Source organism: Mus musculus, chromosome 2 (assembly GCF_000001635.26).
Source record: "Mus musculus strain C57BL/6J chromosome 2, GRCm38.p6 C57BL/6J".
Classification (NCBI taxonomy): domain Eukaryota; kingdom Metazoa; phylum Chordata; class Mammalia; order Rodentia; family Muridae; genus Mus; species Mus musculus.
This window is the reverse complement of record NC_000068.7, coordinates 128117341-128140369: the sequence shown is the minus strand read 5'-3', so window position 1 is coordinate 128140369 and position 23029 is coordinate 128117341. Positions and strand designations below refer to the sequence as shown.

The 23029-nt window shown below is 48.8% G+C and overlaps 2 protein-coding genes across 12 annotated transcripts in view; both read right to left on the bottom strand.

Annotated features, from left to right (window-relative positions):
* Positions 1-14332, bottom strand: part of Bcl2l11 (BCL2-like 11 (apoptosis facilitator)) — a 36510-nt gene extending 22178 nt beyond the window's left edge. Inside the window, exons 1-4 of one of the 9 annotated variants that reach the window (NM_001291016.1) lie at positions 14118-14332; positions 11614-11750; positions 11356-11445; positions 8872-10733 (exon numbers count right to left, since the gene is read on the bottom strand). In NM_001291016.1, the coding sequence (NP_001277945.1) occupies positions 10672-10733; positions 11356-11445; positions 11614-11737 (276 nt within the window). In that variant the 5' untranslated portion in view covers positions 11738-11750; positions 14118-14332 and the 3' untranslated portion in view covers positions 8872-10671. Of the gene's footprint in view, positions 1-4828; positions 10734-11355; positions 11751-12557; positions 12828-14117 lie in introns of those variants that run through there. The other 8 variants (NM_001284410.2, NM_207681.2, XM_006498616.3 and 5 more) reach the window with 8 other exon arrangements.
* The window catches only part of Acoxl (acyl-Coenzyme A oxidase-like), a 287456-nt gene continuing 278544 nt past the window's right edge, over positions 14118-23029 (bottom strand). For 2 of the 3 annotated variants that reach the window (XM_006500273.2, XM_011239808.1), the window contains one exon: positions 14118-17422. In XM_006500273.2, the coding sequence (XP_006500336.1) occupies positions 17234-17422 (189 nt within the window). In that variant the 3' untranslated portion in view covers positions 14118-17233. The remainder of the gene's footprint in view (positions 17423-23029) is intronic. The other variant, NM_028765.3, reaches the window with a different exon arrangement.

Genomic DNA, 23029 nt, shown 5'->3' with positions numbered 1-23029 from the left:
TAACCAGCCTAGTGGAATCTGTGACCTTCAGGTTAGTGAGAGATCCCTGTTTCAAGGTCTAAGGCTCAGATGAATGGAGGAAAACACTTAACACCTCTGGTCTCTGCACATCTGCATACCAGCGTGTACACACACACACAACCACACCACAAACAGGTGCACATACAAATAACATATCCATAAAAGTAAAAAGAAAGACATAAAAATAAAGCAACAGCACGCTGCAGCCTAAGAGCTCAGGTTTCCCTCAGTCTGTTTTTCTCTGGCGCACATTTGTGTCAAGCCTGAGTTGTCACATGAATTCAAGCCGGCGCCTTACAAACAGCTGCTGGAATAAAATGCTCGATAATGAAGTGCACGACCCAAAGCCAGAGCTTCCCCACTCGCTCTTCCGGCGTGTCCTCCCCGCTGCTGTCATGTAGCCCTGAGCTAATAGGTCGGAACGGGCTGCTTTCATCCATTTCCAGACAGACGGTTTGCAAAGCCCTAGTCCCAGGCTGAAGCTGGACAGAGACGTGGAAACTAGTATTCACAAGGCCTTTCCCCTTCACCAAGGTCTGTTTCATGCAATAAAGACCAAACCTGGCGGCAACTAAGATCCAGTACCTTCTCATTCATTCCATCCTACATCAGAAGGTCTCTCATTACGGCTTCCATCTGAGCTGTCCCCCAAACTCACACTAAAAGACATTAGACACAGGAGGTTATGTCCGGAGCCTGAGCTGCAGGGCCCACATCCAGGGACATCTCAGTCCCAGAAGCACAGGGGAAGCATGGCTGGGAGCCTGTTGGTGACAGACTACCTGGTTTCTTGGCTTTTTTGCTCACTTCCAGGGTCAGATGTCCTGTTCTCAAGGTGTACCGGGACCTCTCAACCCCCAACTCTTTTTGTTATTATTATTTTGGATTTTACTTATTTTTATTTTGCATATACAGGTGCATATGTAAGGAATGTCTGTTTGTACCATAAGCATGTGGTAGAGAAAAATGGGCATTGAACCTTCTGGAACTGGAGCGAGGTAGGGGGTGAGTCACCACATGGGCACTGGGAACTGAACCCCTAGTCCTCTGCAAGAGCAGCCAGTGCTTTTAACCACTGGACTCATCTCGCCAGCATAGTACCTTTCTTTTTAATAAACAAAGCTGCCACACTTCCCAAACCTGATCCTAAGCCAGCTCCTCTCATTAACATGCCTCGGGGAATAGTACCACCATAACAGACGGTGCCTCCAATCACGCCGTGCTGACGTCACTGCTCTGAACAGCACATGGCAGCACTTCACACTCGCCAGTTATGTCAGGACCCTGGGTGCTCCTGTGCCTCCATCTCTTCAGTCCTGTGCCACTAAGTCTTTGAACAGCTCCATCTCTGCCCACAGTCATTGTTTATGTTCAGAAGGTTACAGGCATCTGACTGCATCTTACTTGAATAAGCAAAAATAACGTCAAAACTCAATACAATAAATAGGGTTGATTTTGTACTTGATTTAGTACAAAAACCTGAAACCAATATCCTGTTCTAGCCAGACAGCGCATGTCATGATTTACTTCATTAATCAAAAGAACCACATAGGGATCCTTTAAACACTAGGGCTGCAGCTGTAGCATAGGGGGACACTCCTAATCGAGTGAGCCTAAAACCCTCGGTTCCACCCCTGGACCACAAGTACGGCCTGGACTGAAGACACAGCTCAGCAGGAGGACACCTACCCACTTGGCATGAGTGAGGCCTGGGGTTGAGATCCTTGCTGGTAGCTCACACAGACAACCCCAAACACTAGGAAAGCCTGGACTATAGGGTGTGTTTGAGGCAAACCTGAGCTATGTATGAAAAGTCTAACCCCAAGACAAACATGCAACCCCCCTATACATCAACACACTTAAAGACTCCAGAAACAAAGGATGCAAAAGCCCCAAGTTACAGTAACCTATAAATTGCTTCTAGACAAAAATCATATTGGGCCGAGGGTGAGGGAAGCTAAGAATTCACACTATAAAATAAAGACTCCTGGGTTTTCAGAGTTAACTATGGCTTCCTGTATGTAACTTAAAACCAGTGGCAGAAAACAAGCAACAATAATTTCCCCCTAAATTCATGTACGGTTCCAATCATGTTTTTATCCCAGTGACAACAGAGACCAAGACACCGGATGACAACAAGGGTCAACCAGCATCTACAAGTCACCCCTGGGCTTTTTTTCCCCCCTTTTTTTGTTTTTTCTTCTAATGAAGGCCTTAGTTACTAACTTAGCATTTATAATAGCCATATACAAACTGAAGCAGTAATTCAACACAGATGTACGGTCGTCGCGGCTAACTCGCTGTGAGGACAGACAACGAAAACTTCCCACTTAACACAGGCAGCTGCTTCCTTTATACCCATCTTGTGGGAAGAAAAGAATAAGCCTTCTACCTTAATTCCAGACACTGCTTTGCATAACTGCAAAGACAATCACTGTGCTTGGACAGTTAATGGTTTAAATGTCTGTCTCAGCTGGGCTTTGAGACTCTTCCCCCAGACAACCCCAGAAGCATATTATTAGACACATCCAGGCTGAAGGTGACACCTTTCCGCGAAGAGACACAACACAGGCCAATGCCAGCCAGTCCTGTACCAACAAACAACGACAACGACGATGACGACCACGACAACAACGACGTAGGAAGAACTAAACTAAACGCTGCTGTCAAAGAAAGCTTGCCAATTCTTGTGGTGACAGAGGGAGTATAAAATTAGTCAGAGAGGAGGCGAGAGCCAAGTTCCTTCACCGCTGACCTGACGGGCCAACTTTGTGACACTAGTCTGAGGGAGGCTGCAGAGAAACAGTCCAAAGTGTACAAATATAACATAACTGTGCTCCATGCCCCGCCTCCATACAGGTGACTTCTCAGTTGGGAAGACACCAGAATGAAATAAAGATCAAAGTTAAGAGTGAAATTTATAACCACGATTAATAGGTTTGTTCTGATTACAAATACTGGCTATGGCGACTGCAGGTGCAGGAAGACATGGAAAACGGCTGTCATCTCTGTGAGTTTATGGTGACAGTCCACTCATCTGCGCAAGCTCCTGACATGTCTCTCCACTCGCCCACAAAGGCAGGGCAGACACAGCTGCTGGCAGCTCTGTTGCACAAGACTCATGACCCAAGCAAGACAGTTCGAGGACATTCTGAAAAAAAAAATCCCCGGTGTAATGGAACAGTGGAGCGTTGCTCTCCTGTGCTCCGACCACTAGAGTGGCCTCCACACCCTCCTGAGTCAGGTAAGAGCTCCAGTTACCTTTCCTGATAATGGGACTATCATAGTGGAAAGACCAAGACTCCATGGAGGCGGGGTCACAGGCTAAAACTTTCTACCACTAGATTTCATCACAGGATCAGCACGGGAAGAGTGTGGACACAAAGCTAACCCTTAGCCCTTGCATTGTCTAGGCCAGACTTTCAGCTGAGAAAGTGCGAGGGGACTGCTACGGGACACATCACACAGGACAGCACGGGCTCTTCCTAAACAGTCCATCTTCCTCTTAAGTCACTGAGCTGCTTCGAATCCACACACGAGTTTAAGTAAAACCAAGGTTTGTATTCTCATAGACCCTTAACATCATATTCCTCCTAACCTCATTGTCACTATTTTGTGCTAAGAAATTTCTCAAGGATACAAAAGAAATCAACAAGAAACGAACCCCACTATTTGTAGGGCTGGGGAGCAAATCCAGGGCCTTGGACTTGATGACAAGTGTTATCCCACTGAGCCCCAAGAAACTCCCTTGCATTTTCTCTAGCACAGTTATGCTATAGAATAGTAACATCTAACACGGCCTGTACAGCCTGTATTCTTCATATACAAGCATTCCCAAAGGTCAAACAGATCCTTTCCCCTTTAAGACAGCACAATGGTTAAAAACACTTGCTTCTCTTATTTACAGAAGAAGCCTAGGTTGAGTTCCCAGAGCCCACATCAGGCAGCTCATAGCTGTCTGCACCTGCCATTTCTGGGGCTCCAATGCTCTCTTCACACACACACACACACACACACACACACACACACACACACACACACAATTACAGGCAAAAAAAAAATCTTTAAAAACTCTCAAATTTCTCACTTATTCTTAAATTGCTTATATTTAGATCTTTTAGGAGTAAGAACGGGGAAACTACACTCCATACCTGAAAGTATAATCTATTGATCGGTGAGGGGTGGGGTCTCAAGACAGCTGACAGCTGAAAACTGTTAGTGTTCAACCTGTTTCAACTTAACATGTACACTCATCCTGAGCTGAAACGGTTTTTATTATTTTTCAGTTTCAGCTTCAAACCCACTTTCATTCCTAAAGATGCAGAGCTAAGCCCAAGCATACATAGTAGACTGTACTGTGCAGAGGGCCAGGCAGCAGCGCCAATGACCGTAAGGCAAGGTTTCGTCATTAGACAACACACTCCCTAGCTTTAACATTAGGAAAAGGCAGAAAACAAAACAGACACTTCATGCCCACACCACACACAGTTAGAGTCGTGCCTCTAAATGGCTGTGGCATCAACTGTGAGCCCCAATCACACACACACACACACACACACACACACACACACACACACACACACACACGAGCCAGAAGGACATGGGTTCTAAGGGGAGACAAGTCATCAGTGCCACCCTCTCTTGTCTGGTTGGCAAAAGGAAAGGCCAGGGCAACAACAGGAGGAGCCCGCATCCCTTTATCATCAACATCAATCAGGGGACAGACCACAGCTCTCCGAAGAAACAAGGGGCTCTGGTCAGAGTTAGAGAAAGCAAAGTGAAGTCAGGGCTTCCCACAGACACCAGGGACTTAAGACTCATCCTAAGTAACACTCGGGGACAAAGAGGCCTGGCCTCTTAGAGACCTAAGTTCAGCTTGCCATTAAGTAGATGCTGTTTTATGCTGTGAATGCTGGGTTTGCCCAGCACGGGAAAGCCTCATCTGTAAGGGCTGGAAACTTCCTATAGCAACTCGAAGCTAAGGATAGCTCCTCACCTGGAAAGATACAGGGGAAGGGAGGCATTTTTTAAAGTCTTGACGATTCAGACAGTGGGCCTTCCAGTGATAAAAAGCATACCCCTTGCTTTGAAAAGCTGTTCCAGAACACTGACCCGCAGGGGAAAGTGCTTCTCCGCTTCTGTCTCGAGACTGTTCTTTTCAAAATACACATTTCTGAACTCTAGTCAAATTTCTGCCACAAATGGTCCGTCTCCAGCAGGTGGCCTAGGCTCAGCCCCAAGGCAGGCAGAGCCGGTGTGGGTAGGGTTTCCAGATGTCCCTCCACGGTCCAAAGATTTGCCAGAAAAGCCAAGGTTCCCCTCAGGGTGATGTTCAGGTCCATCAGCAGGCCTGCAGCAGGTTCACACTTCCCTTCCCACCCTATTCAAGCGAGTTTCTAGAAAATATTTTCCCTTTTTGCTTGTTTACTCTGGAACCAGAGGGCTTCTGAATTACCCAGCGTGACATTCCCACGACCACACTGCTCCCTGTGAGTGGGTTCCAGAAGGGCTGGTCTTTTCCACAGATGTCGGTCAGTAGAGAACACTGCATATCAGCCATGCCTATGACCAGCTGGGACACTTCCTGGGAGGCAAGGAGAAGTGCTGAGTTCCTTCCTAGGTGACTCGTGTCTGCTGGGTTATTCTCAAACTCCCACAGCACGTAGAGAATGCAGGTCCTCACTGGATGGAAGAGAAAACTGGAGCTCAAATAGACTTGCCAGATGCACCGTGGTCCTTGGGTCAGCAGAGGAGCAGCCAAGATTCCGCCCAGACTTCTCTGAGTGGTTTGTTGTACAAGGCTGCAGAGAGAGGTGACCAAGGCAGGCAGCTGACAGGGTTCCATGGGCTGGAGATGTTCCATTCAGACAGTATGCACATACAGGCAGCCCTCAAAGGAATTGATAGGGGACAGTGTCCCTGGAAGAACCTCTAATACAGGCTGCTGCGAGGTGTTGCTTCACCAGCAGCAAGAGTCTAACACACAGGGGGACATGCATACCCACCCAGTGGCAGGCTGCTGCAGATGCCCGAAACAAAGGTTACAGAGCCAGATGTACAGTAGACACTATTATAGTTGTCCAGGTGATTTTTTTATTTTCTTTCCTTCAGTAGCAAAAAGTCACACATCTGTGTCTGTACTACTTACAGTTAAGCACAGTTTCTTCTTCCTTTTAGTCCTAAGAACTTCTTTAGAACCAAACTTGCTATTAACAAGTCTGTCATCTTTTAAAAGAACAAGCCAGGGCATGTCCCTCAGGCTGTCTTATTCTCATCCTCTCTCTCTCTCTCTCTCTCTCTCTCTCTGTCTTTCTTTCTCTCTCTCTCTCTCTCTCTCTCTGTGTGTGTGTGTGTGTGTGTGTGTGTGTGCACAGCACCAGCTATAAGCAGACAGATACACTGCAATCTGCCTCCACCAGCACCCTGAACACAAAGTAAAACCAATGCCTCTCCAGTTCATCTCTCTATCTTAGAATCCAATCACACACAACTATAAGGCTTGGGATTCTCTTTAATAAATGCCCCAAGGGGCATTATCTATTTTGAAATTAGACCGGGTTATCCACACATACAGGAAGCAACAGAGAATAGCCTGAGGTTACGCCACTAGTCATACAGGGCAAGTGAGAGTAGTGACAGGCAGTGTGGTTATGAAAAAGAGGATTGTAGCTAAAATTTTAATCTCTTTCTTTTTTCTTTTCTTTTTTAGTTTTTTTGAGATAGGATTTCTGTGTATACAGTCCTGGCTGTCCAAGAACTGCTCCTGTAGACCAGGATGGCCTCAAACTCAGAGATCCACCTGCCTCTGCCTCCTGGGATTAAAGGTGTGCACCACCACTCTCAGCCGCTAATTCTCTTTCTACTGTTATCCCATGCAGACAATAGCAAAACACAAGGAAGAGAGGTGATTTCTAAAATCCTGAATTCTCTGTAGCCAATCAAGTTAACCTTAGTCTAAATTGATGTTCCATAGCCACTACATGGTCAGTATTAAAATGTGGGGTCCCCTGGGAGTGCTAAGTGCCTTCAGAGACACCATAACCTTTCCCCTACTGATGACACCTTGGGGATGCTGCTGTCGGAACAAGCAGCTTTTCAGACACCAGATCTACCTGACCTTAGATTCTCAGCCTCTGGCGTTGTGAGCCACCATTGAGCCAGGCAACCTGGAATTGTCACGACATCTAAACAGAGTAAGAAAACCCACAAACAACAAACAAGACCTAGGTGAAAGATTCAGACCTGTTCCCAGAGGGAGGAGCAGCTCCACTGCCAGGCCCTCCTCCTTGAATGACCACTAACACTGCAAAGCCCAGGAAAATGAGAAGGAGGGCAGGGGAGGGCTTCAGGGTTCTCAGCAGACTCTGGGGCAGTTGCCTACTCTTCTCACTGTCTCCAGAGCCCAGGCAGGTTGCTCAGAGGCCTCTATCTGGGAAGCCCCAATAGGCAGAAAGAGAATTCACCAGCAACTGTCTGTTCTCACCAAGGCGGGCGCCTCAGGGAAAGGATGACTGAACACAGAAACCGACCAGGAAGACCAAGGGTGCTCTGATATCACCAAGAGACACTCTGGGCCGAGTGTCAGGTCTCTGGCAGAAGCACAGTGGCACATGTCTGTAACCTCAGCATCTGGGAGGCGGAGTCAGGAGGATCAGAAGATAAAGCACCCAGCACACCTTTGGCTACACATAAGTTCAAAGCTACCCTGGGCTACATGAGGCCCTGTCTCAAAAAAAAAAAAAAACAAAAAACAAAAAAACCCTCAAAACTTAAGACTGCTTTTTCATAGTTCCTTCTGGAAATAAAAGAGAGGGAATATTTCTGAACTCATTCAGGCCTTGATACAGAAAGCAAACAGCACCAACAAACACCTTTCAAGGTATAAAAATAATAAAATATTCAATTCAATCCATCATTGTACACAAATTATGTTTTGCCCAAGTAGAATTTATCCCGGGCATATAAGAGCACTTAACAGTGTTTGAACACTGTACCACACCATGCCAACAGGCTAACAGAATCATGGTACAAACATTTCATTAAAACCTAACTCTGAAAATTCTCAGGAACTTCGGAGTTTGGTTAAAATTTCCTAATCTTAATAAATATTAATAAAGATTATAAACAAAAATTAATAAAGATAAATAAACAAGTATCCCCAAATACCTATAACTAATCTAGTTAATGATTTTACTCTCTAAGCAGAAAACCGACGATCCTTCAGACAACCTTTATCACTTCTATCTAACAAGACCACAAGGCTCTAGTCAGTGCAATAAGGCAAGAAAAAGAAATGAGCCGCCCGCTAACGTGCACATGACCCGAGTGTCTATGGAGATGGCCCAAGAAATTACTTCACCTACTCATGTGAATATGTACCCATGTTCTTGTGTCTATAATAGGGGGCACACCTCCCGTGCCAACACAGATATGCTGGGAATAGATATGTGCTTTATGTGGGGTCTGAGTTCCATTCCCAACACTGTAAGAACAAAACACAACCCCACGGACAGGCTCAGACAGAGCGCCACAGGTTCCAACGTCTAGGTGTCTTATGTTAGCCACGATGGCATCTGCAGGATGTCCTGCCTTTCACAGGAAGCTCGCGCTCCAGCGCCGAGGCCAATTGCATAGGACGCTGAGGGGTTGTAAAGATGATGGAATTCTGCTCTGCCAGTCCAAAGCTGAAGACATTCACAAACACCTCGGAGTCCCTGCTGACAATCAATATTCATCTGCTTTGCATTTCCAAGTTCATACTGATTATGCTTCAGATGGAGAGCGTGTGCAAAGATCAACTGGTGTGAGAAACATATGTGGCATAAAAAAACACTAGGAAAGGCAGTCAGTGGGTGTGGGGAAGGTTCTTTTTTATTAAGATCATCAGCCGTTCAAGAAATGGTTTGGCAAGTTGATCCCCCCAAAGTATATGGAGGCTGCTATCGAGTAAAACGACTTCCAAACAGTAAACAAAATGTTCTTGCAAGATTTTTTCAAAACAGTGGGATGCAGAGGAAACTGTGCCGACATCTCTAATTCGGTATCTGCTTGCCAGGTATCTCCAATGAGACCCTTCCTTCCTCAGTGCAGCAAAGATACAAGAACCTGGGGTTCTGCTCTGTAGGAGAGTCTGCCTTAATGGGGAAAGCTTTAGGTCCAATCTCAACACATCAGAGGAGAGGGGGACATGGTTTTTAAGGCATACTCTGTCTCCTACCGCAAATTGCCAGCCGAGAAGAAGAGCCCTTGGCTAAGCTGGACCTCTGTGCGACGACCAGTGGTTCATACCAATCATAAAGGCTCCTTTGTGAAAATGTATTTTGCAATAACTTATCAAAAGCAGCATTGAAGATTTTAATGGTTGAGTCAAAAATATTAAACAAGTCCAAAAGATAAAGAGATCACTTTTTAGCTGAGCCTAAGTAGTCTTCAGGCAGAACTAAGATTGTGAGGGTGGTCAGAAAACCAGCAGTGGTGGACAAAAACTCTTGAGTGTGTCTAATTTAATAACCTCACATCTGGCTAAGTCCTCTTATTCTGTCAGTAATTTCTGCCCCACCCCATTCCATCCCATCCCAACATACCCCCTCCCCAAGCAAATCTCTCCAGAGCTTACGGATAGAAACCAACTCTAGTGCATTAACCCCAGTCACTCGCTGTGTAAACTCACGCATTAACCTTCAAGCTAACATCATCCCAATGTACTGGAAGTGCAATCTAGTTAGCACTTCACAGCTATGACCATTAACTCTGCCTAAGAATTTAGACTGTGATCTTTAAAGCTCAGTTATCAGTCATCTCAAATTATGATGAATTACACTGTAATTAGCTTCCTAAATAGAATGGGACCCAAAATAAAACAATTGTGACTATCTTCACATCAGAGAATGCCCTAACTCAGCCACTACTCCTAGTGAACAGGAAAGGAGAAAATATTTCCCCAGATTATTCCACCTGCAGAGACCATTACTTAAGCTCACAGTATTAAGACTCTAATAGCTTCCAGAGGGTTCTTAAAATACACAGGTTTTTAAGCACTTATACCAGGGAGCTTTGTTAACTCGGCACATGCCCATATGCTGGGTGTATTTCGTGGTAGAATGGTAGCAAGTGCCTGCCCAGAAGTACGTCTGAAAGCAATAGCCAGAGTAGTACACAAGACTCCCAGCTCCTTCTGTTAGGAGGGCTTAACAGTCCCCAGAGTGGTTCATAGAGAACATGTTTTAATTGACACCATGGGCAGGTTCCTAATGTCATCTACAAGTCTGACTGGCCGGACACATACCAAACATGATTGTGGATGATAAGGATCAAAATAAATGGTTTTTCTTTTGGTGGAGAAGCAACATGCAGAGCCATCCTTCCTTGAGGGGTGTACCAGAAATGTGCATAGCCCAAGGCACAAGCTAAGAGGTCTTAAGAGTCAAATCTCAATCCGCCTTTTAACAGTGACTATAGGATCTAAAGTAATTGTTAACGTTTAAAGATTGGGATATCTGACTTCAAAATCTGCTCGCCTGGTGATGATGTGATATGGAAACACTTGTACTCCAAGAACTCATGTCCTGCAGGACAGAATCAGGGGCAACTTTAATGCTGATGGGATAAACACTCTCCAAAGTGCCACTGTCCCCATCAGCTGTCTTCTCATCAGTTGTACCAGGCATCACCGTGGATATTTTGTGCCACTTGGTTAAGATTCTCCAACTGATCTGGGAAAAGTTGTGGAAGTGGACGAGTTTGAGGAAATTTTATGCATGAAATCTCAAAATTAAGAATATAGTTTTTAGAAAATTCTACAACTGACTGTAGCCCCAGAAATAAAAATCTACACTCTAATCTCATCCATCCATACTAAATTAAATCCCTTGAAGCAAAAATGAGCTTAAAGGAGAATTGGGGCATAAATTCATCTTTGGGGTTCTAAGTTGGCTCTGCTGTTCATCTTTGCAGAGGCTGTCTTCAGAAATGACCAAGTTGTTCAATCACTTCCTTTTACATGCCTGGTGGTTATTAAACTATTTTATAACACAATGACATTAACATCTAAGCTTAGTGGTTAAAACCAACTGTACCTTGGCTATAAACTTTGGCTAGAAGGCCACAGATTCAAACTTTGCAACTCAGTAAGTTGATGTTTGTACATCCATAAATTCACGACACAAACTTTGCAAGTTAAAAAAAAATTGTTGAGATCTCCATACATCTTGTTTCTATCAAAATATAGAATGAATCACTTGACTGATTCTATGAGGCTTTAAATGCTCCCCACAGCCTTGAAACCGATATTCAAACAAGCACACATGAACTGCCTCTTACCCAGCTATGGCTTACCCATTGCACTGAGATAGTGGTTGAAGGCCTGGCAAGGAGGACTTGGGGTTTGTGTTGACTTGTCACAACTCATGGGTGCCGGGCTCCTGTCTGTGTCAAAAGAGAAATACCCACTGGAGGACCGGGACAGCAGAGAAGATCTTCTCACAAAGATGAAAAGTGGGGATCTGGTAGCAAAAGGGCCAGGGCTGGCCGGTGGGGCCAGCGGGCCCTGAGGGCTGCCGTGGGGGCAGCGGTCCCCTTCGCCGTCGGGATTACCTTGCGGTTCTGTCTGTAGGGAGGTAGGGGCCCCAGGCCTGAGCTGGGGAGGCCTCTCAGCAGGCTGCAATTGTCCACCTTCTCTGTCACACTCAGAACTTACATCAGAAGGTTGCTTGGCCATTTGGTCTTTTTTTCTGCAAGGAAACAGGGAGGGGGGACAACAAAACGATTATCTTCAGCAAATTAAGTTTTAAAATCATTTCATCCATTTGTTAAGAATTCTAGAGTCAACCTCAGATTCTTTGTTATGTTGTTTACTTTTCTGACTATCTGCCAAGTAAGACCAAAGGGGCGCCCAAAATAATGAAGGTGTGTTTATTTTGATGCAGAGTGGAACTAAATCGGACTACCAAACAAAACAAAGTATCAGCTCCCCAGCTTGTGGAGTCAGCCTGTGCGCTCACGCACACACAAGCACAGAAGTTTTAGGAGAAGCAGCTCGCGGGACGTCTACATTTCGTGCTTTCCTTCAGGACAAACTTGAATCAAGTCTGAAAATCCCAGCGGGCTCTCATTTCCCGGGCTCAGATGCGGAGCTGGAGCACAGGAGCGGGCGCAGATGCAGAGATTGCAGGCGGCTGGCCGCCTTCCCTGCTCCGGCCCCATTGTTTGCCGAAAATGCTGAGGGCAGCAAGTCTGGAGAAGGTTTGGCAGCGGCCGTCAGTCGTAGTAAGTGCGTCACAATAGAGTTTGTAACTCCGAGCGCAGCTCCGCCCGGGTCGAGCGCCCTCGGCCGCAAGGTCCCTCCTGCTGCCTGCCCTGCGCGCCACCCCAAACACTAAACCACTTCTCTCGGGTGCAACCTTGCCGGAATGTGCACACTTCCAAAGAGGGCCTTAAGAGACATCCCTTTGAAAGTTCCACACCTAGCTGCGCGTTCTTGGCAATACCCGGCGCAAGGCTGACTCTTTCCCTCCCCGGGCCACCATGCCGAGACTCACGTCCGCCCCTTCCCTTCCGAGCGCGGCGTGTTGCGCCGATCGAACGACCCCTGCACGTCGCCACCGAGGAGGCAAGGGAAACAAAGCCGGGTCCTGGGCTCCAGGGCCCCGCGCCTGCCCGTCCGCCCTCCGCCACGCTCCGCCGGGGAGCCGAAGGTTTCGCGCGCCGCGCCTCTGGCCCGCGCTGCACCGGCCGCCGCCGGGATCATCCTCCGCCTCCTCCCGCTCCGCCCCTAGCGCGCAGCTCCCGCCGCCGCGCGGGCACCGCCAGCCCTGCGCCCCTGGCGCCGGCTGCCAGTGCTCCCCCATTGGCCCGCGCGCAGTCGCTCCCCATCGTAACCAATGGGCAGAGGCGGTGGGGGCGGCGCCTACGGGTCAGGCAGCCGAAGGCAAGGCGATTGTTGACAAACTCGCCGCCCAGCGCCGCTCAGACTGTGCCGGCCACCGCAGCTCCGGCTGGAACTTAGGGGGCCGGGCAGCTTCGCTTTGCGCCCCGCCCCACCCCTGGGCCAGGCCGGGACGGCGCGCGCTTTGCGGGAATTCCCGCCGCCAGGGCAGCGGGACATTAGAGACAAAGCGAGACACGCACCCCTCGGAGATCCGCGAGGCCACGATCGCACTCCAGGCCATTCCGAGCCAAGTCCCTAATGCCTCCGCAGTCCCCTGAAGAACTTCTCAGCAACTTCACCTGCTGTGTCCCCATGTGCTACCGAGTGCTACCGACACGAACCAAATATGAACGACCATCTCGGGTCTCGGGCATGCACATCCAGACCTCTGCCCCCACTGTTCAGTTAGCCTTCCTCAAGCAGTGCCTGCCCCGTGGGCAATAGGCTTGCGAGCTCAGGGGTCCGCCAGCCTATGCGACTGGGTCCCGGTGCAATCGGGCTAGGAGTAGTCGGCTAGCTGGGGCTTGGAATACGCGTAGCCTAAGTGGTCCTAGGGGGGTTACGGGGTTTCTTGTCTCCTGTAGATACGGTGTTCCTCAATATCCACAGGACGGTCGCAAAAGGAACCGGGCCGCCAGGGACATCCGGAAAGGAAATTGACCACTATGGCCAAACTGACTTGAATGGGTACAAGCAAAGTCTGGGCGCGTGTGATTTTAATACTCAAACCTCCGCAATGAACCCGCGTCAGCGAAGAGTTAAGTCTACCCGCCCGCCGCTACCGCGCGGCTACTTCTCCCGGGCCGTCTGGGTCGCCGCGACGCTTCCCGGCTGGACGCACTACCGGCACCACGAAGCGGGACCTCGGCTCCAAGCCGAGACCACGCGCCCTCCTTGCCCGCGAGAGATGCCTCAGCGGCCCCTCGTGCGGCATTGCGTCCCAACCCAGTCTTCGGCTAAGTGCCCGCAGCTTCAGTGCCGACAACCCTTCCCCAAAAGTGCCTTGGCACGCAGCGACCTCGACCCGACTCCCAGCGTTCGCCTCCTGCAGCCACGCGGGACAAACCAGTGCCTCCACCCGCACGTGCGACACCAGAGACAGATGAAGCCGCTGCGGCGCCTGTCTTCTATCCATCCCCAGCCTGCGCCCCGGGAGTCGCGGAGTGTTTACCTTGCGTTTCTCAGTCCGAGAATCAGAGTCAGACATTGGGTGGACGAGGGCCAGGGGAAGGGCGCCGAGGCGGTGGCGGCGGGAGCAGCGGAGGTGGTGTGAATCCAAGTGGAACACAGCTCGCAGAGCGGCTGCAGGAATCCGGTGACGGCGACGATGGCAAGGACCGCAGAGCTCCAACCAGCTGGTGACCCAGTGCCTGCGGGGAGCGAAGTGAAAGCAGCCTGCTCTTGAGACTCTGCGGTAGTTGAGCCCCCGCCCCCGCGCCCAATCACCGCGGGCTCCGCCCCCGTTTAGTCCGGCCCCCGGCAAGCCGGAAGGTAAGCCCCACCCCCCACGGCCCCCAGGCCGCTGGCGCGTGCAGGCTGCGACAGGTAGTGGGGAGGGTGGCCCCGCCGGCTGTCCTGCAGTTTGCGTGCGCCGCCCACCCCGGCGTGTTTACCCTAGTGTCTTGGCCTGCGGGCAGCTGCATGCTCGCCCATCCTCCACTCAGAATGTACCCGCCCCTCCCCGTCCGCCCGTGGCGGCCACCTCGCAGAGCGGAACTTAGGGGGCGCTCAGGGTACACTGCTCTGTGTCCAGCCCGGCCGCGGGCGCCAGTTGGAAGCCTCAGAAGGCGTCCCTCCGCCCTTGCTTTGCACAGCTTCTCAGCCCCAAACCATGAGGATTAGATTGGTGCAAGGATGGGCACTGGCCTTTGACTGTCCTTTCCTAGAATTCCTGACCTCCGGGGGACTCAGATCAGCAAGATGCTCACCCCTCTTCGTCTGCGCCTCAAGCGAGATTCTTCGTCGCCGCCGCCTTCTGCCTTCTGTCCTCCTTTAGGCTCTCCTTAGTGTTGTGTTTGTGTGTGTGTGCTGTTGTTGTTGTTGTGGTTTATATGTTTGTTTCCCTAGTGCCCAGTTACTTAAGAGGCAGAGGTGGTGGTGAGAAGGACAGTTGAGAGACAAGAGAAGCGGGAAGCTTCAGGGAGCGATGGGCGGGCACGACAAGCATATAAAATAGGGGAATGAGAAAGTTAGCTGGAAAAGAATAACTACAAGGAAAAGGAGGGGGGCTACCAAGGAAAGACGGTTGTGCCATGAGCGGTGTTGGGAGCCTCGAAATGTTTGGGGCTCACAGTGTACGCCAGGAACTGTCTATCCATCGGTCCGCCGATGCTGGCGACCATGGAGCAGCGGAGTTCAGGCCGAGCTGGGAAAACCATAAGGGGGTCGAAAAAAAAATCCCTTGATCTTCCTGAGGCCTTTGTGATTCCAACAGAAGTCTGGAAGTCAATGGCGCCATGTGCATCCCCACCCCCAGCCCCTTCTCTCATAGCGGCGGCCCAAAAAAGCTGCTCTGGAAATGGAACGTCCCACTCCCCACACGAGATTAAGGAAACTCTATTAATGGGCTACCCAACCTGCATCCAGGCTGGCAGTAAGTAGGACGTAGCCTTTTCTTGCAGAACAAGTGTTGCGACCTGCCGTCCCAATCAATGTTGGGCCATCTTGGTCATTTTGGTGTTTGTATGCGGATCTAACGTCACGGTGACACAGCACAGCCCCATGCTAAAGTCTAGCTTCTCAAGTGAATCCTGAGTGAGATCAAAGAAGCCATTGGTTCCCAGGGAAGCTGGGGTGTTCAAGGCAAAGCCTTGCTCCTGCTGGAGGTCAGGGGTGATCGCTACAAGAGCGCACAGGGCAAGGGCGTGGATGAAGTCAAGTACACCGCCGATCCAGGTCTGTCCTGACCAAGGTCTGTGAAGCAGTACTGTGCCTTGGCCACTCGGCATCCCACCCATGCAGCCCAATCTGCTACTGCTACTCTGGGAGTCCAAAGCCAGCAGCAAGTATTCTGCGCCCTCAGCGTGGAGCTAGGCGCCTCATACTTGGACTAGAAAAGAACCATACAGGGGTGGGAGGTGGGGGTGGGGAAGCGCTGGTGTTTCTTTGTAGGAGCAGGCTGCTCTGGAGTCTTCCGATTCTGCAACCCTGGACATGCTAAAAGAAAATATACAGGCACTGGGGAAAGCAACGGGTTGGGCTATGTGCTCTTTTTTAGGTCCTAATTAGGAAGCCGGCCTGGAGGCGGAGGCTCTTGCATCACCAGGGAACAAGGCAGTCAGGGGAGCTTCCACCAAGTGCCTCAAGTCAGGTAGCCGCGGGCCTTTGGGCCCATTCAGCTTTCTCTGGCTGTGTCGGAAGAACTCCTGGGACCGGATTTGACAGCAGAGAAGAGCAGCGTGGGAAGGGCCAGTGGGTCACTGGTGCCTTACTGAGGCTGCCAGCGGATATGGAGGGAGGGGAGCGAGTCGATGGCTAGAGATGAGAACGAAACTGGGCAACACCAAGTCAGAACACAAATGAGAAATTCATTTCCGCCTGTGTAATCTCTCCAAATTCCAAAATCACTTTATTCCAATTATTCCCCAGGCCAGCCAGCCCTACCTCTCCAAGCCGCGGGAGCATCTTTCTATTATTTATTAATCTTTGCACATCTATGCTTTTCTGAAGGGTTGGTAACAGTTTAGCGCGGAGGAGCGTTTGTCGCGCATGGTCGTGCGGTCCGGAGATCACCTACCTGGTGAGACTAGGGCGACTGCAGGCTCAAGCTCTCCGCTCTCGCCAGTGCATTTCCTCGCAAAGCTGGAGCAAGCCTGATTCACGAATCATCCCTCGCTGAACTTTTGCCCGAGCTTGGAGAGGGTGGAGCTTTCCTCCACCCCTTTTGCCTAAGGGTGTTTGATTTTTATGTTTTGATTTTTTTTTTTTTAACCCAGCGCCAGAGCTTTTCGAAGTCTCTGGGAATATGAGTCACCACTGACAGTAGAGATCTTTGGTGGCACCATGCGGTGGGCGAAGACGATTGTCTGGGGGATCCAGGGCCATGGCTGGGAGAAGTCAAGGTAAAGGCCAGGCGAGGCTACAAACCAGGCTAAGTCACTGTGATAGTGGGGTATCCATCTATGGCTCCCTCTCCCGGACAACTTGCCCTGCTCCTCGCCAGCCTTAGCTGGACCTCCTCTGCCAGACCAAAATCCCCAAGGTGGCTGCCCTGCACCTGCCACTTTGGCCTCTGCTCCAGCTCTGGCCAAATACTTGGAAGATGGGACACTAAATTTCTCGCCTGGCTCACAGCTTGGCCAGTTGAGCGCGCGCCGCATCCCGCACGAGCGGTTGCATGGGTGCCGGGTAGGCGGCCTCGGCAGCCCCGGGGTTGGGGATTCCTGTTTTTGGTGCACGGATGGTGATGTGTGGAATGTTGAAGGCAGAGATCACCTTCAGGGCGTCATCCTTCACGGACTCGCACAAATTCAGCAACTGCAAAACATGGCACAGAGGGTCAGGTCAGATGTGGGCGCAGTCAAGGAGGACTTGTCGTCTGCCCCTCAGAAGTGCAGAAAATGTGGGTTCCCCACAACACAGAAAGTTATTGTTTCTAAACAAGCTGTGACTTCTTTAAAATCTCTAAGACTCTGACCCCCAGGTCCGGTCGAAACTTAGAGGGGTTTTTCCCCCCCAACCCCCGGTAAGGGACTGAGGGTAGCGGCTCTTTGCTAAGATACTTCGGTAACTAGAGACCTAGCTCTGAGAATTAATGCTGCCTTCTCTTCATTCCTTCCTTCTTCCCGCCCTTCCTCTCCACCTCTGGAGTGCCACCCTCTGGTGCACAGAGGCAACTGACGAGAACTTCTGACTAGATGAGCCATTGAAAAGATCTGCCTCGTCTCACCAGAAGGGTGCCAACAGAGTCTGGAAGGCAGTAAGGAGGGTTTCAGAGACTGCTGCGGACCACCAAACAAACCAAGGCTCGGCGTTAATCACTTTCCGGCCTCTCCAGTTGCGCAGAATCAACGAGTGGTCCATCCACTCTGCTAGGCAGTGGAGGTCCATCAGGACAGACTTCCCAGAAGAAGGGAGGGAGGTTTCAGGACAGGGCTGTGTTTCTATTTCATTTTCTATGATTTAGATGCCAGTACCGACCCGCCCACTCATCCCTGCAAGAAGCCAAAATAAAGGATGATTTTTCTAGATCTGAACAAGGGGAGAGACCTGTTTTCCCTTCCCCTAAGCAAATTCATACTGTACTCTGACATTTGAGGTCTTCGTTAAGCTATACATGTCTTGGACTGACTGATCACAACAACCTCCAGGCTTCATAGTTTCTTTTTGTAGCTTTAAAAACACTTTTATGGGCCCAACTTTATCCTTGTGTGCTATCTATATTTTAAGACCCCCCCCCATCTGCCCTCCCCAAAAGAAAGAGGAAGAGGAGGAAGAAGTGTGAAGGGGAGTGCAATTCAAGGCCCTCTTCCTTCAAAATGCACCCCACTTCCCAGTGATTTCTAATGAAAAGCTTCGTTCTTCACACACCTTGGTTAGGCACCATCAAATAAGTTCCGAAATGACTTTGATCACATTTGCAAGATGCGACAAGACAGACTGTCACTAACCAAGATTTCCAAGTCTGTAATTAATACTCTTGACAAATCCCCAACTAATCTGTCAACTCTTGATGCTTTTTACCACACATTTCAAAACCACAAGATGGTCTACCCAGCCCCTGAACTTGCCACGTGTACTCATGTAATTATTCAAGATAATGCTCCCTGTGGGTTTCATTAAGGCAGATAGGCCAACTCTTGTCATGCAGCGGCCAATGGGGGAAACTCACTTTGAAAGAAGGCTTGTGAAAGAACACAATGTGTTTGGTTTGTCTAGTGTGAAATATAGACTTAGAGGTAGAAATTATGGAAAGTGATTTCTATTTGCTATAAGAAAGAGTTAAAAAAAAAAAGGAAAGACCAAATGCTGATGAAGAATGGTATTTCTGTGCTCCTCATTCTCCAGGAGTGAGACCCCACCACGGGTGTCAGAAAAGAGCATTGAACTGGCTAGGGAAACCAAACGTTGACTGCCAGGATAGTTTCTAAACCTCAGGCTCTGGAATAGCCTGAAGCACCCTCTGGCTTTCCCATCCTTATATCAACAGAACTCAGAATATGTAGCTGGAGGGGTGAGGTGGGGCGGGGCGGGGCTTCCACGGAGCATGCCCATTCGTCTTTTCCTATCAGGAGCATAATCTTTAACCTCCTTTTACTCCCAGTATTCGAACTGTGGTACTGTCCTGCATCAGAGACCACACAGGACTTGAAAAGCTTACGTGCATACTACACACTGCAGACAGTCATGGCCTCTTACAGCAGGAAGCTACTGCAAAGTTTCAGGGCCTCTAAAAAAAAAAAAAAAAGGCGGTTTGGGTAGGGACCTGGAGATATGGCTCAATGGTTAAGCACACTTGCTACTCTTGTAGAGGACCTGGGATCAGTCACTGACACCCACATGGTGGCTGACAGCTGTCCCTACCTCCAGTTCCAGGGGATGGAGTTCCCTCTTCAGCCCCCTCATCCTCACCCTGGGCACCAGGGACATATATAGTGAACATACATACATGTAAGCAAAAATAAATCTTAAAAATACAATCTGCATTAAAAAAAAAAAAGCTTGAATGTGGACTGGATAGATGACTCAGTGGTTACCAGCCCTTGCTCCTTCAGAGAACCCAAGTTTGTTCCCAGCACCCAGGTCAGGTGGTTCACAACTACCTGTAACACCTTTTCCGAGGGATCTATCACCCTCTTCTGGCCTCTGCAGGTGTGTGTGTGTGTCTGTGTGTAGTATGTATATGGTGCACATACAGCCTAGCAGACACACACAGAGATGTATAAGATAACAAATACAAGCCAGAAAGCAAGCAGAAGCATGGGGCATCAGGAGGCCCCGAGTGTGGATATGTGACTGTAACCCAGGGGAAGGGTTCCTGTCTCCTTTGATTCCATATGCCCACCTGCTTGCATATTTTCTTTCTTCTCTCCTGTTTGACTCTTCCAGTACTGCCTTATCCAGCCAGGAAAAGGAGGTAGCCTGGAGGCAGCAGTCTCTAAGCTTCCCACCCCCTTTCTTACTTCCATTCAGCAAGGCCCTGGCCATGTAGGAATTTGCAGGGTGTGTTTCCTGACCACTACCTGCTCTCTGTGCAAGGTTTGCCTGCTTCTGTGTGTCTTGCCTCTGTTTCCAGCTCCAGATGTTTTTGGGGGAAACCCAAGCTGAAACACATGGAGAGATGAATAGCTAGTCAAATGAGCGGCTCCTTCCCTGCTTGGACACTGTGCTATGCTCTTTATATCTGTCCCACATGGCTCATTTAGCAAGTAGAAGGTGAAAGTGAATTGCACAGGCTAGGCCTTGAAGAGGCTCTGAGGACCCTGCTCTTGTTCTCCTGTGCTGCTGATACCGCTAGCTGTCCAGCATCACCTGCTGGGGGATGGGAACCTGAGGAAGAAATGCTAAGGAGCCTAGGCCAACAGGCAGCCCCCACTGCTGATGCAGCAGGGGTCACCTCGCCTCCCCACAGCCCAGTACTGTTGTGCCCACTTGACTGCAACCCCAGGAATGATCACACATAAGATTACCCAAAGAACTTCAGCCTCACAGAAGTGGAATTAATTACTATTAATGGTTTCTGCCCAGAAATGTAAAGCAAATAAGTTTGCTATGTCAATTGTACCCCATTTTTTGAAAGGAACCCGATGGAGTCGACATCCATCTCTAGAGGACTGTTTGGTATTTCCAACAGTAATTTCCTGCCCATTATTTTCAGCCATCTTGATTGGTTCTGATGAACCTAGATATTGAGAAAACAAAACAAAACAAAACCAAAAACAAACAAACACACAAACAAAAAACAGAAGAGGAAGCAGGGCTGGGGATGGCTCAGCAGTTAAAAGTGCTTGCTGCTCTTGCAGAGGACCTGGTTTCAGTTCTCAGCACCCACATGTGGTCACAACTGCCTGTAACTTCAAATTCATAGGATCCATGTGTGCGTATATACACGGATACAGAGACATACACACACATAAATGAAAAAGAAAATAAATCATTTTAAAAAGCAAGGGAGTCTTCCAGGCTGGAGAGATGGTTCAGTTGCTGAAGTGCGTGCCACACACGAGAGGACCTGTACCGATGCTAGCAAATGGGCGGCATCAGCTAAACAGGTAAGTCTGCAGCTGACATGCCAGCCAGCTCTGGGGAGTGGAGGAGGAGGTTCCTGGGACTTGCTGGCCAGAGAGTGTGTGTGGGGTGTGTGTGTGTGTGTGTGCGTGTGCGTGTGCGTGTGCGTGTGTGTGTGTGTGTGTGTGTGTGCAGGGAGGAGGGAGAGAGAAGGAAGAAGGGAGAGGGATGGAGAGCTACTGAGGAAAACATTTATATGGACACTGGCTCCCACACGGTCCACACTTACATCCAGGCACAGACATACAAAGGAAAGGGTATTTTCAAGTAAATGAGAAAATGTGGTTTAATCCAGAGATGTGATAGGGACACAATTCAAGCTATTAGTGGAATGAAGTTTCTATATTATTTTTGTTTTCTTTTTGATACCGGGTTACACTATGTAACCCTGGCTAGCCTGGGACTTACTAGATAGACCAGGCTATTCTCAAACTAACAAATATCTGCCCATCTCTGCCTCTTAAGTGCTAGGATGAAATGTGTGCAGCACCATGTCTGGCTTCTGTATTATTCCTGGTTAATATCTTTGTCCCTGATGTGACATACAACTAGTCTTCTTACTAAACACCCAGAGGCCTTGTTCTGACTCAGTCCCTACCCATTTGTCTCCCTGGAAGATTTGTATTTTGACTAATTCTGAATGCCAACTTTATTGGATTAAAAAATATTAGGCTAGGTCATGGTGGTGCACGCCTTTGATCCCAGCATTTGGCAGCAGGGACAGGGGAGCTCTGTGAGTTCGAGGCCAGTTTGGTCTACAGAGCAAGTTCCAGGACAGCCAGGGCTATGCAGAGAAACCCTATCTCTAAAACAAAACAAAATGAAAAAGCAAACAAATTAAAAAAAAAGATAATCCTTGATATCAATCTCTGGCCTCTACATGCATGTCCATGCACATGAGTGAGCACACACATATGTGCTCCTAAAAATATAAACACACTCATATATATATATGTATATACACACACACATATATATATATATACACACACACAAATGAAAAAAATGGTGGTGTTACTGCTGCTGGTGGTGGTGATGATGGTGGTGGTGGTGGTGATTTGTAATCTACAGGCTTGAACCCAGGATCTCATGTTTGCCTGGCCCTTCCATGATTATTATCACAGATTCTCTAGTTAGCAATAAATATAATTTCTTTATGCGCTGGCATTTCCTTTAGTGAGAATGCTAAATCACTATTACCTAAAACAAGAGTGCTGACACAGAGGCATCAATTTAACCACTTAATAAAAGCGTCTGACATTGATTCAAACTGCTGCTGATTCATAAGAGGAAAAGTTTCTACAGAAGTCAAGTGCGTATGGCTTTCCCTTTAGAATACAGGAAACCATATGAAAGGATCAGCAATGGAATTAAAGTAACCACAGGGCTGCGTTTGGTAGCATTTCTAACAGACAAAGGCATTTACACATAACGAGAAAGAATACTCAATTAGGTGGTTGTCACAGAACTGCAGCACGGCACTTTCACACCTTTAATACCGAAGAATATGGTATCTGAATCAACTGATGGTTTAGTCTGATAAGCACATAACTGAGAGGGAGCGATTTTCAATTACAAAAATTTCTTCAAGGGCAGAAACCTCACAAATGCATGAAATACAGCACTAAACACAGCCATCCCTTCGGTGTCTCCAGGGAGTGCTTCTAAGCCTGAGATCCCTTCTTACAGACAGGAAACTGTGTGTGCTTAAATCCTTTAGCTGGGATGCAGTGAGATTTGCTGCCCCTTCAGGTCACCTCTGCGCTCCCCACCCCACCAGTCTAATATTCCACACCGTGGACGTGCGGGAGCAGCGCTGTTATTGCGCTCCAGGTTTCCTGGTTCTCATGTTTCGGC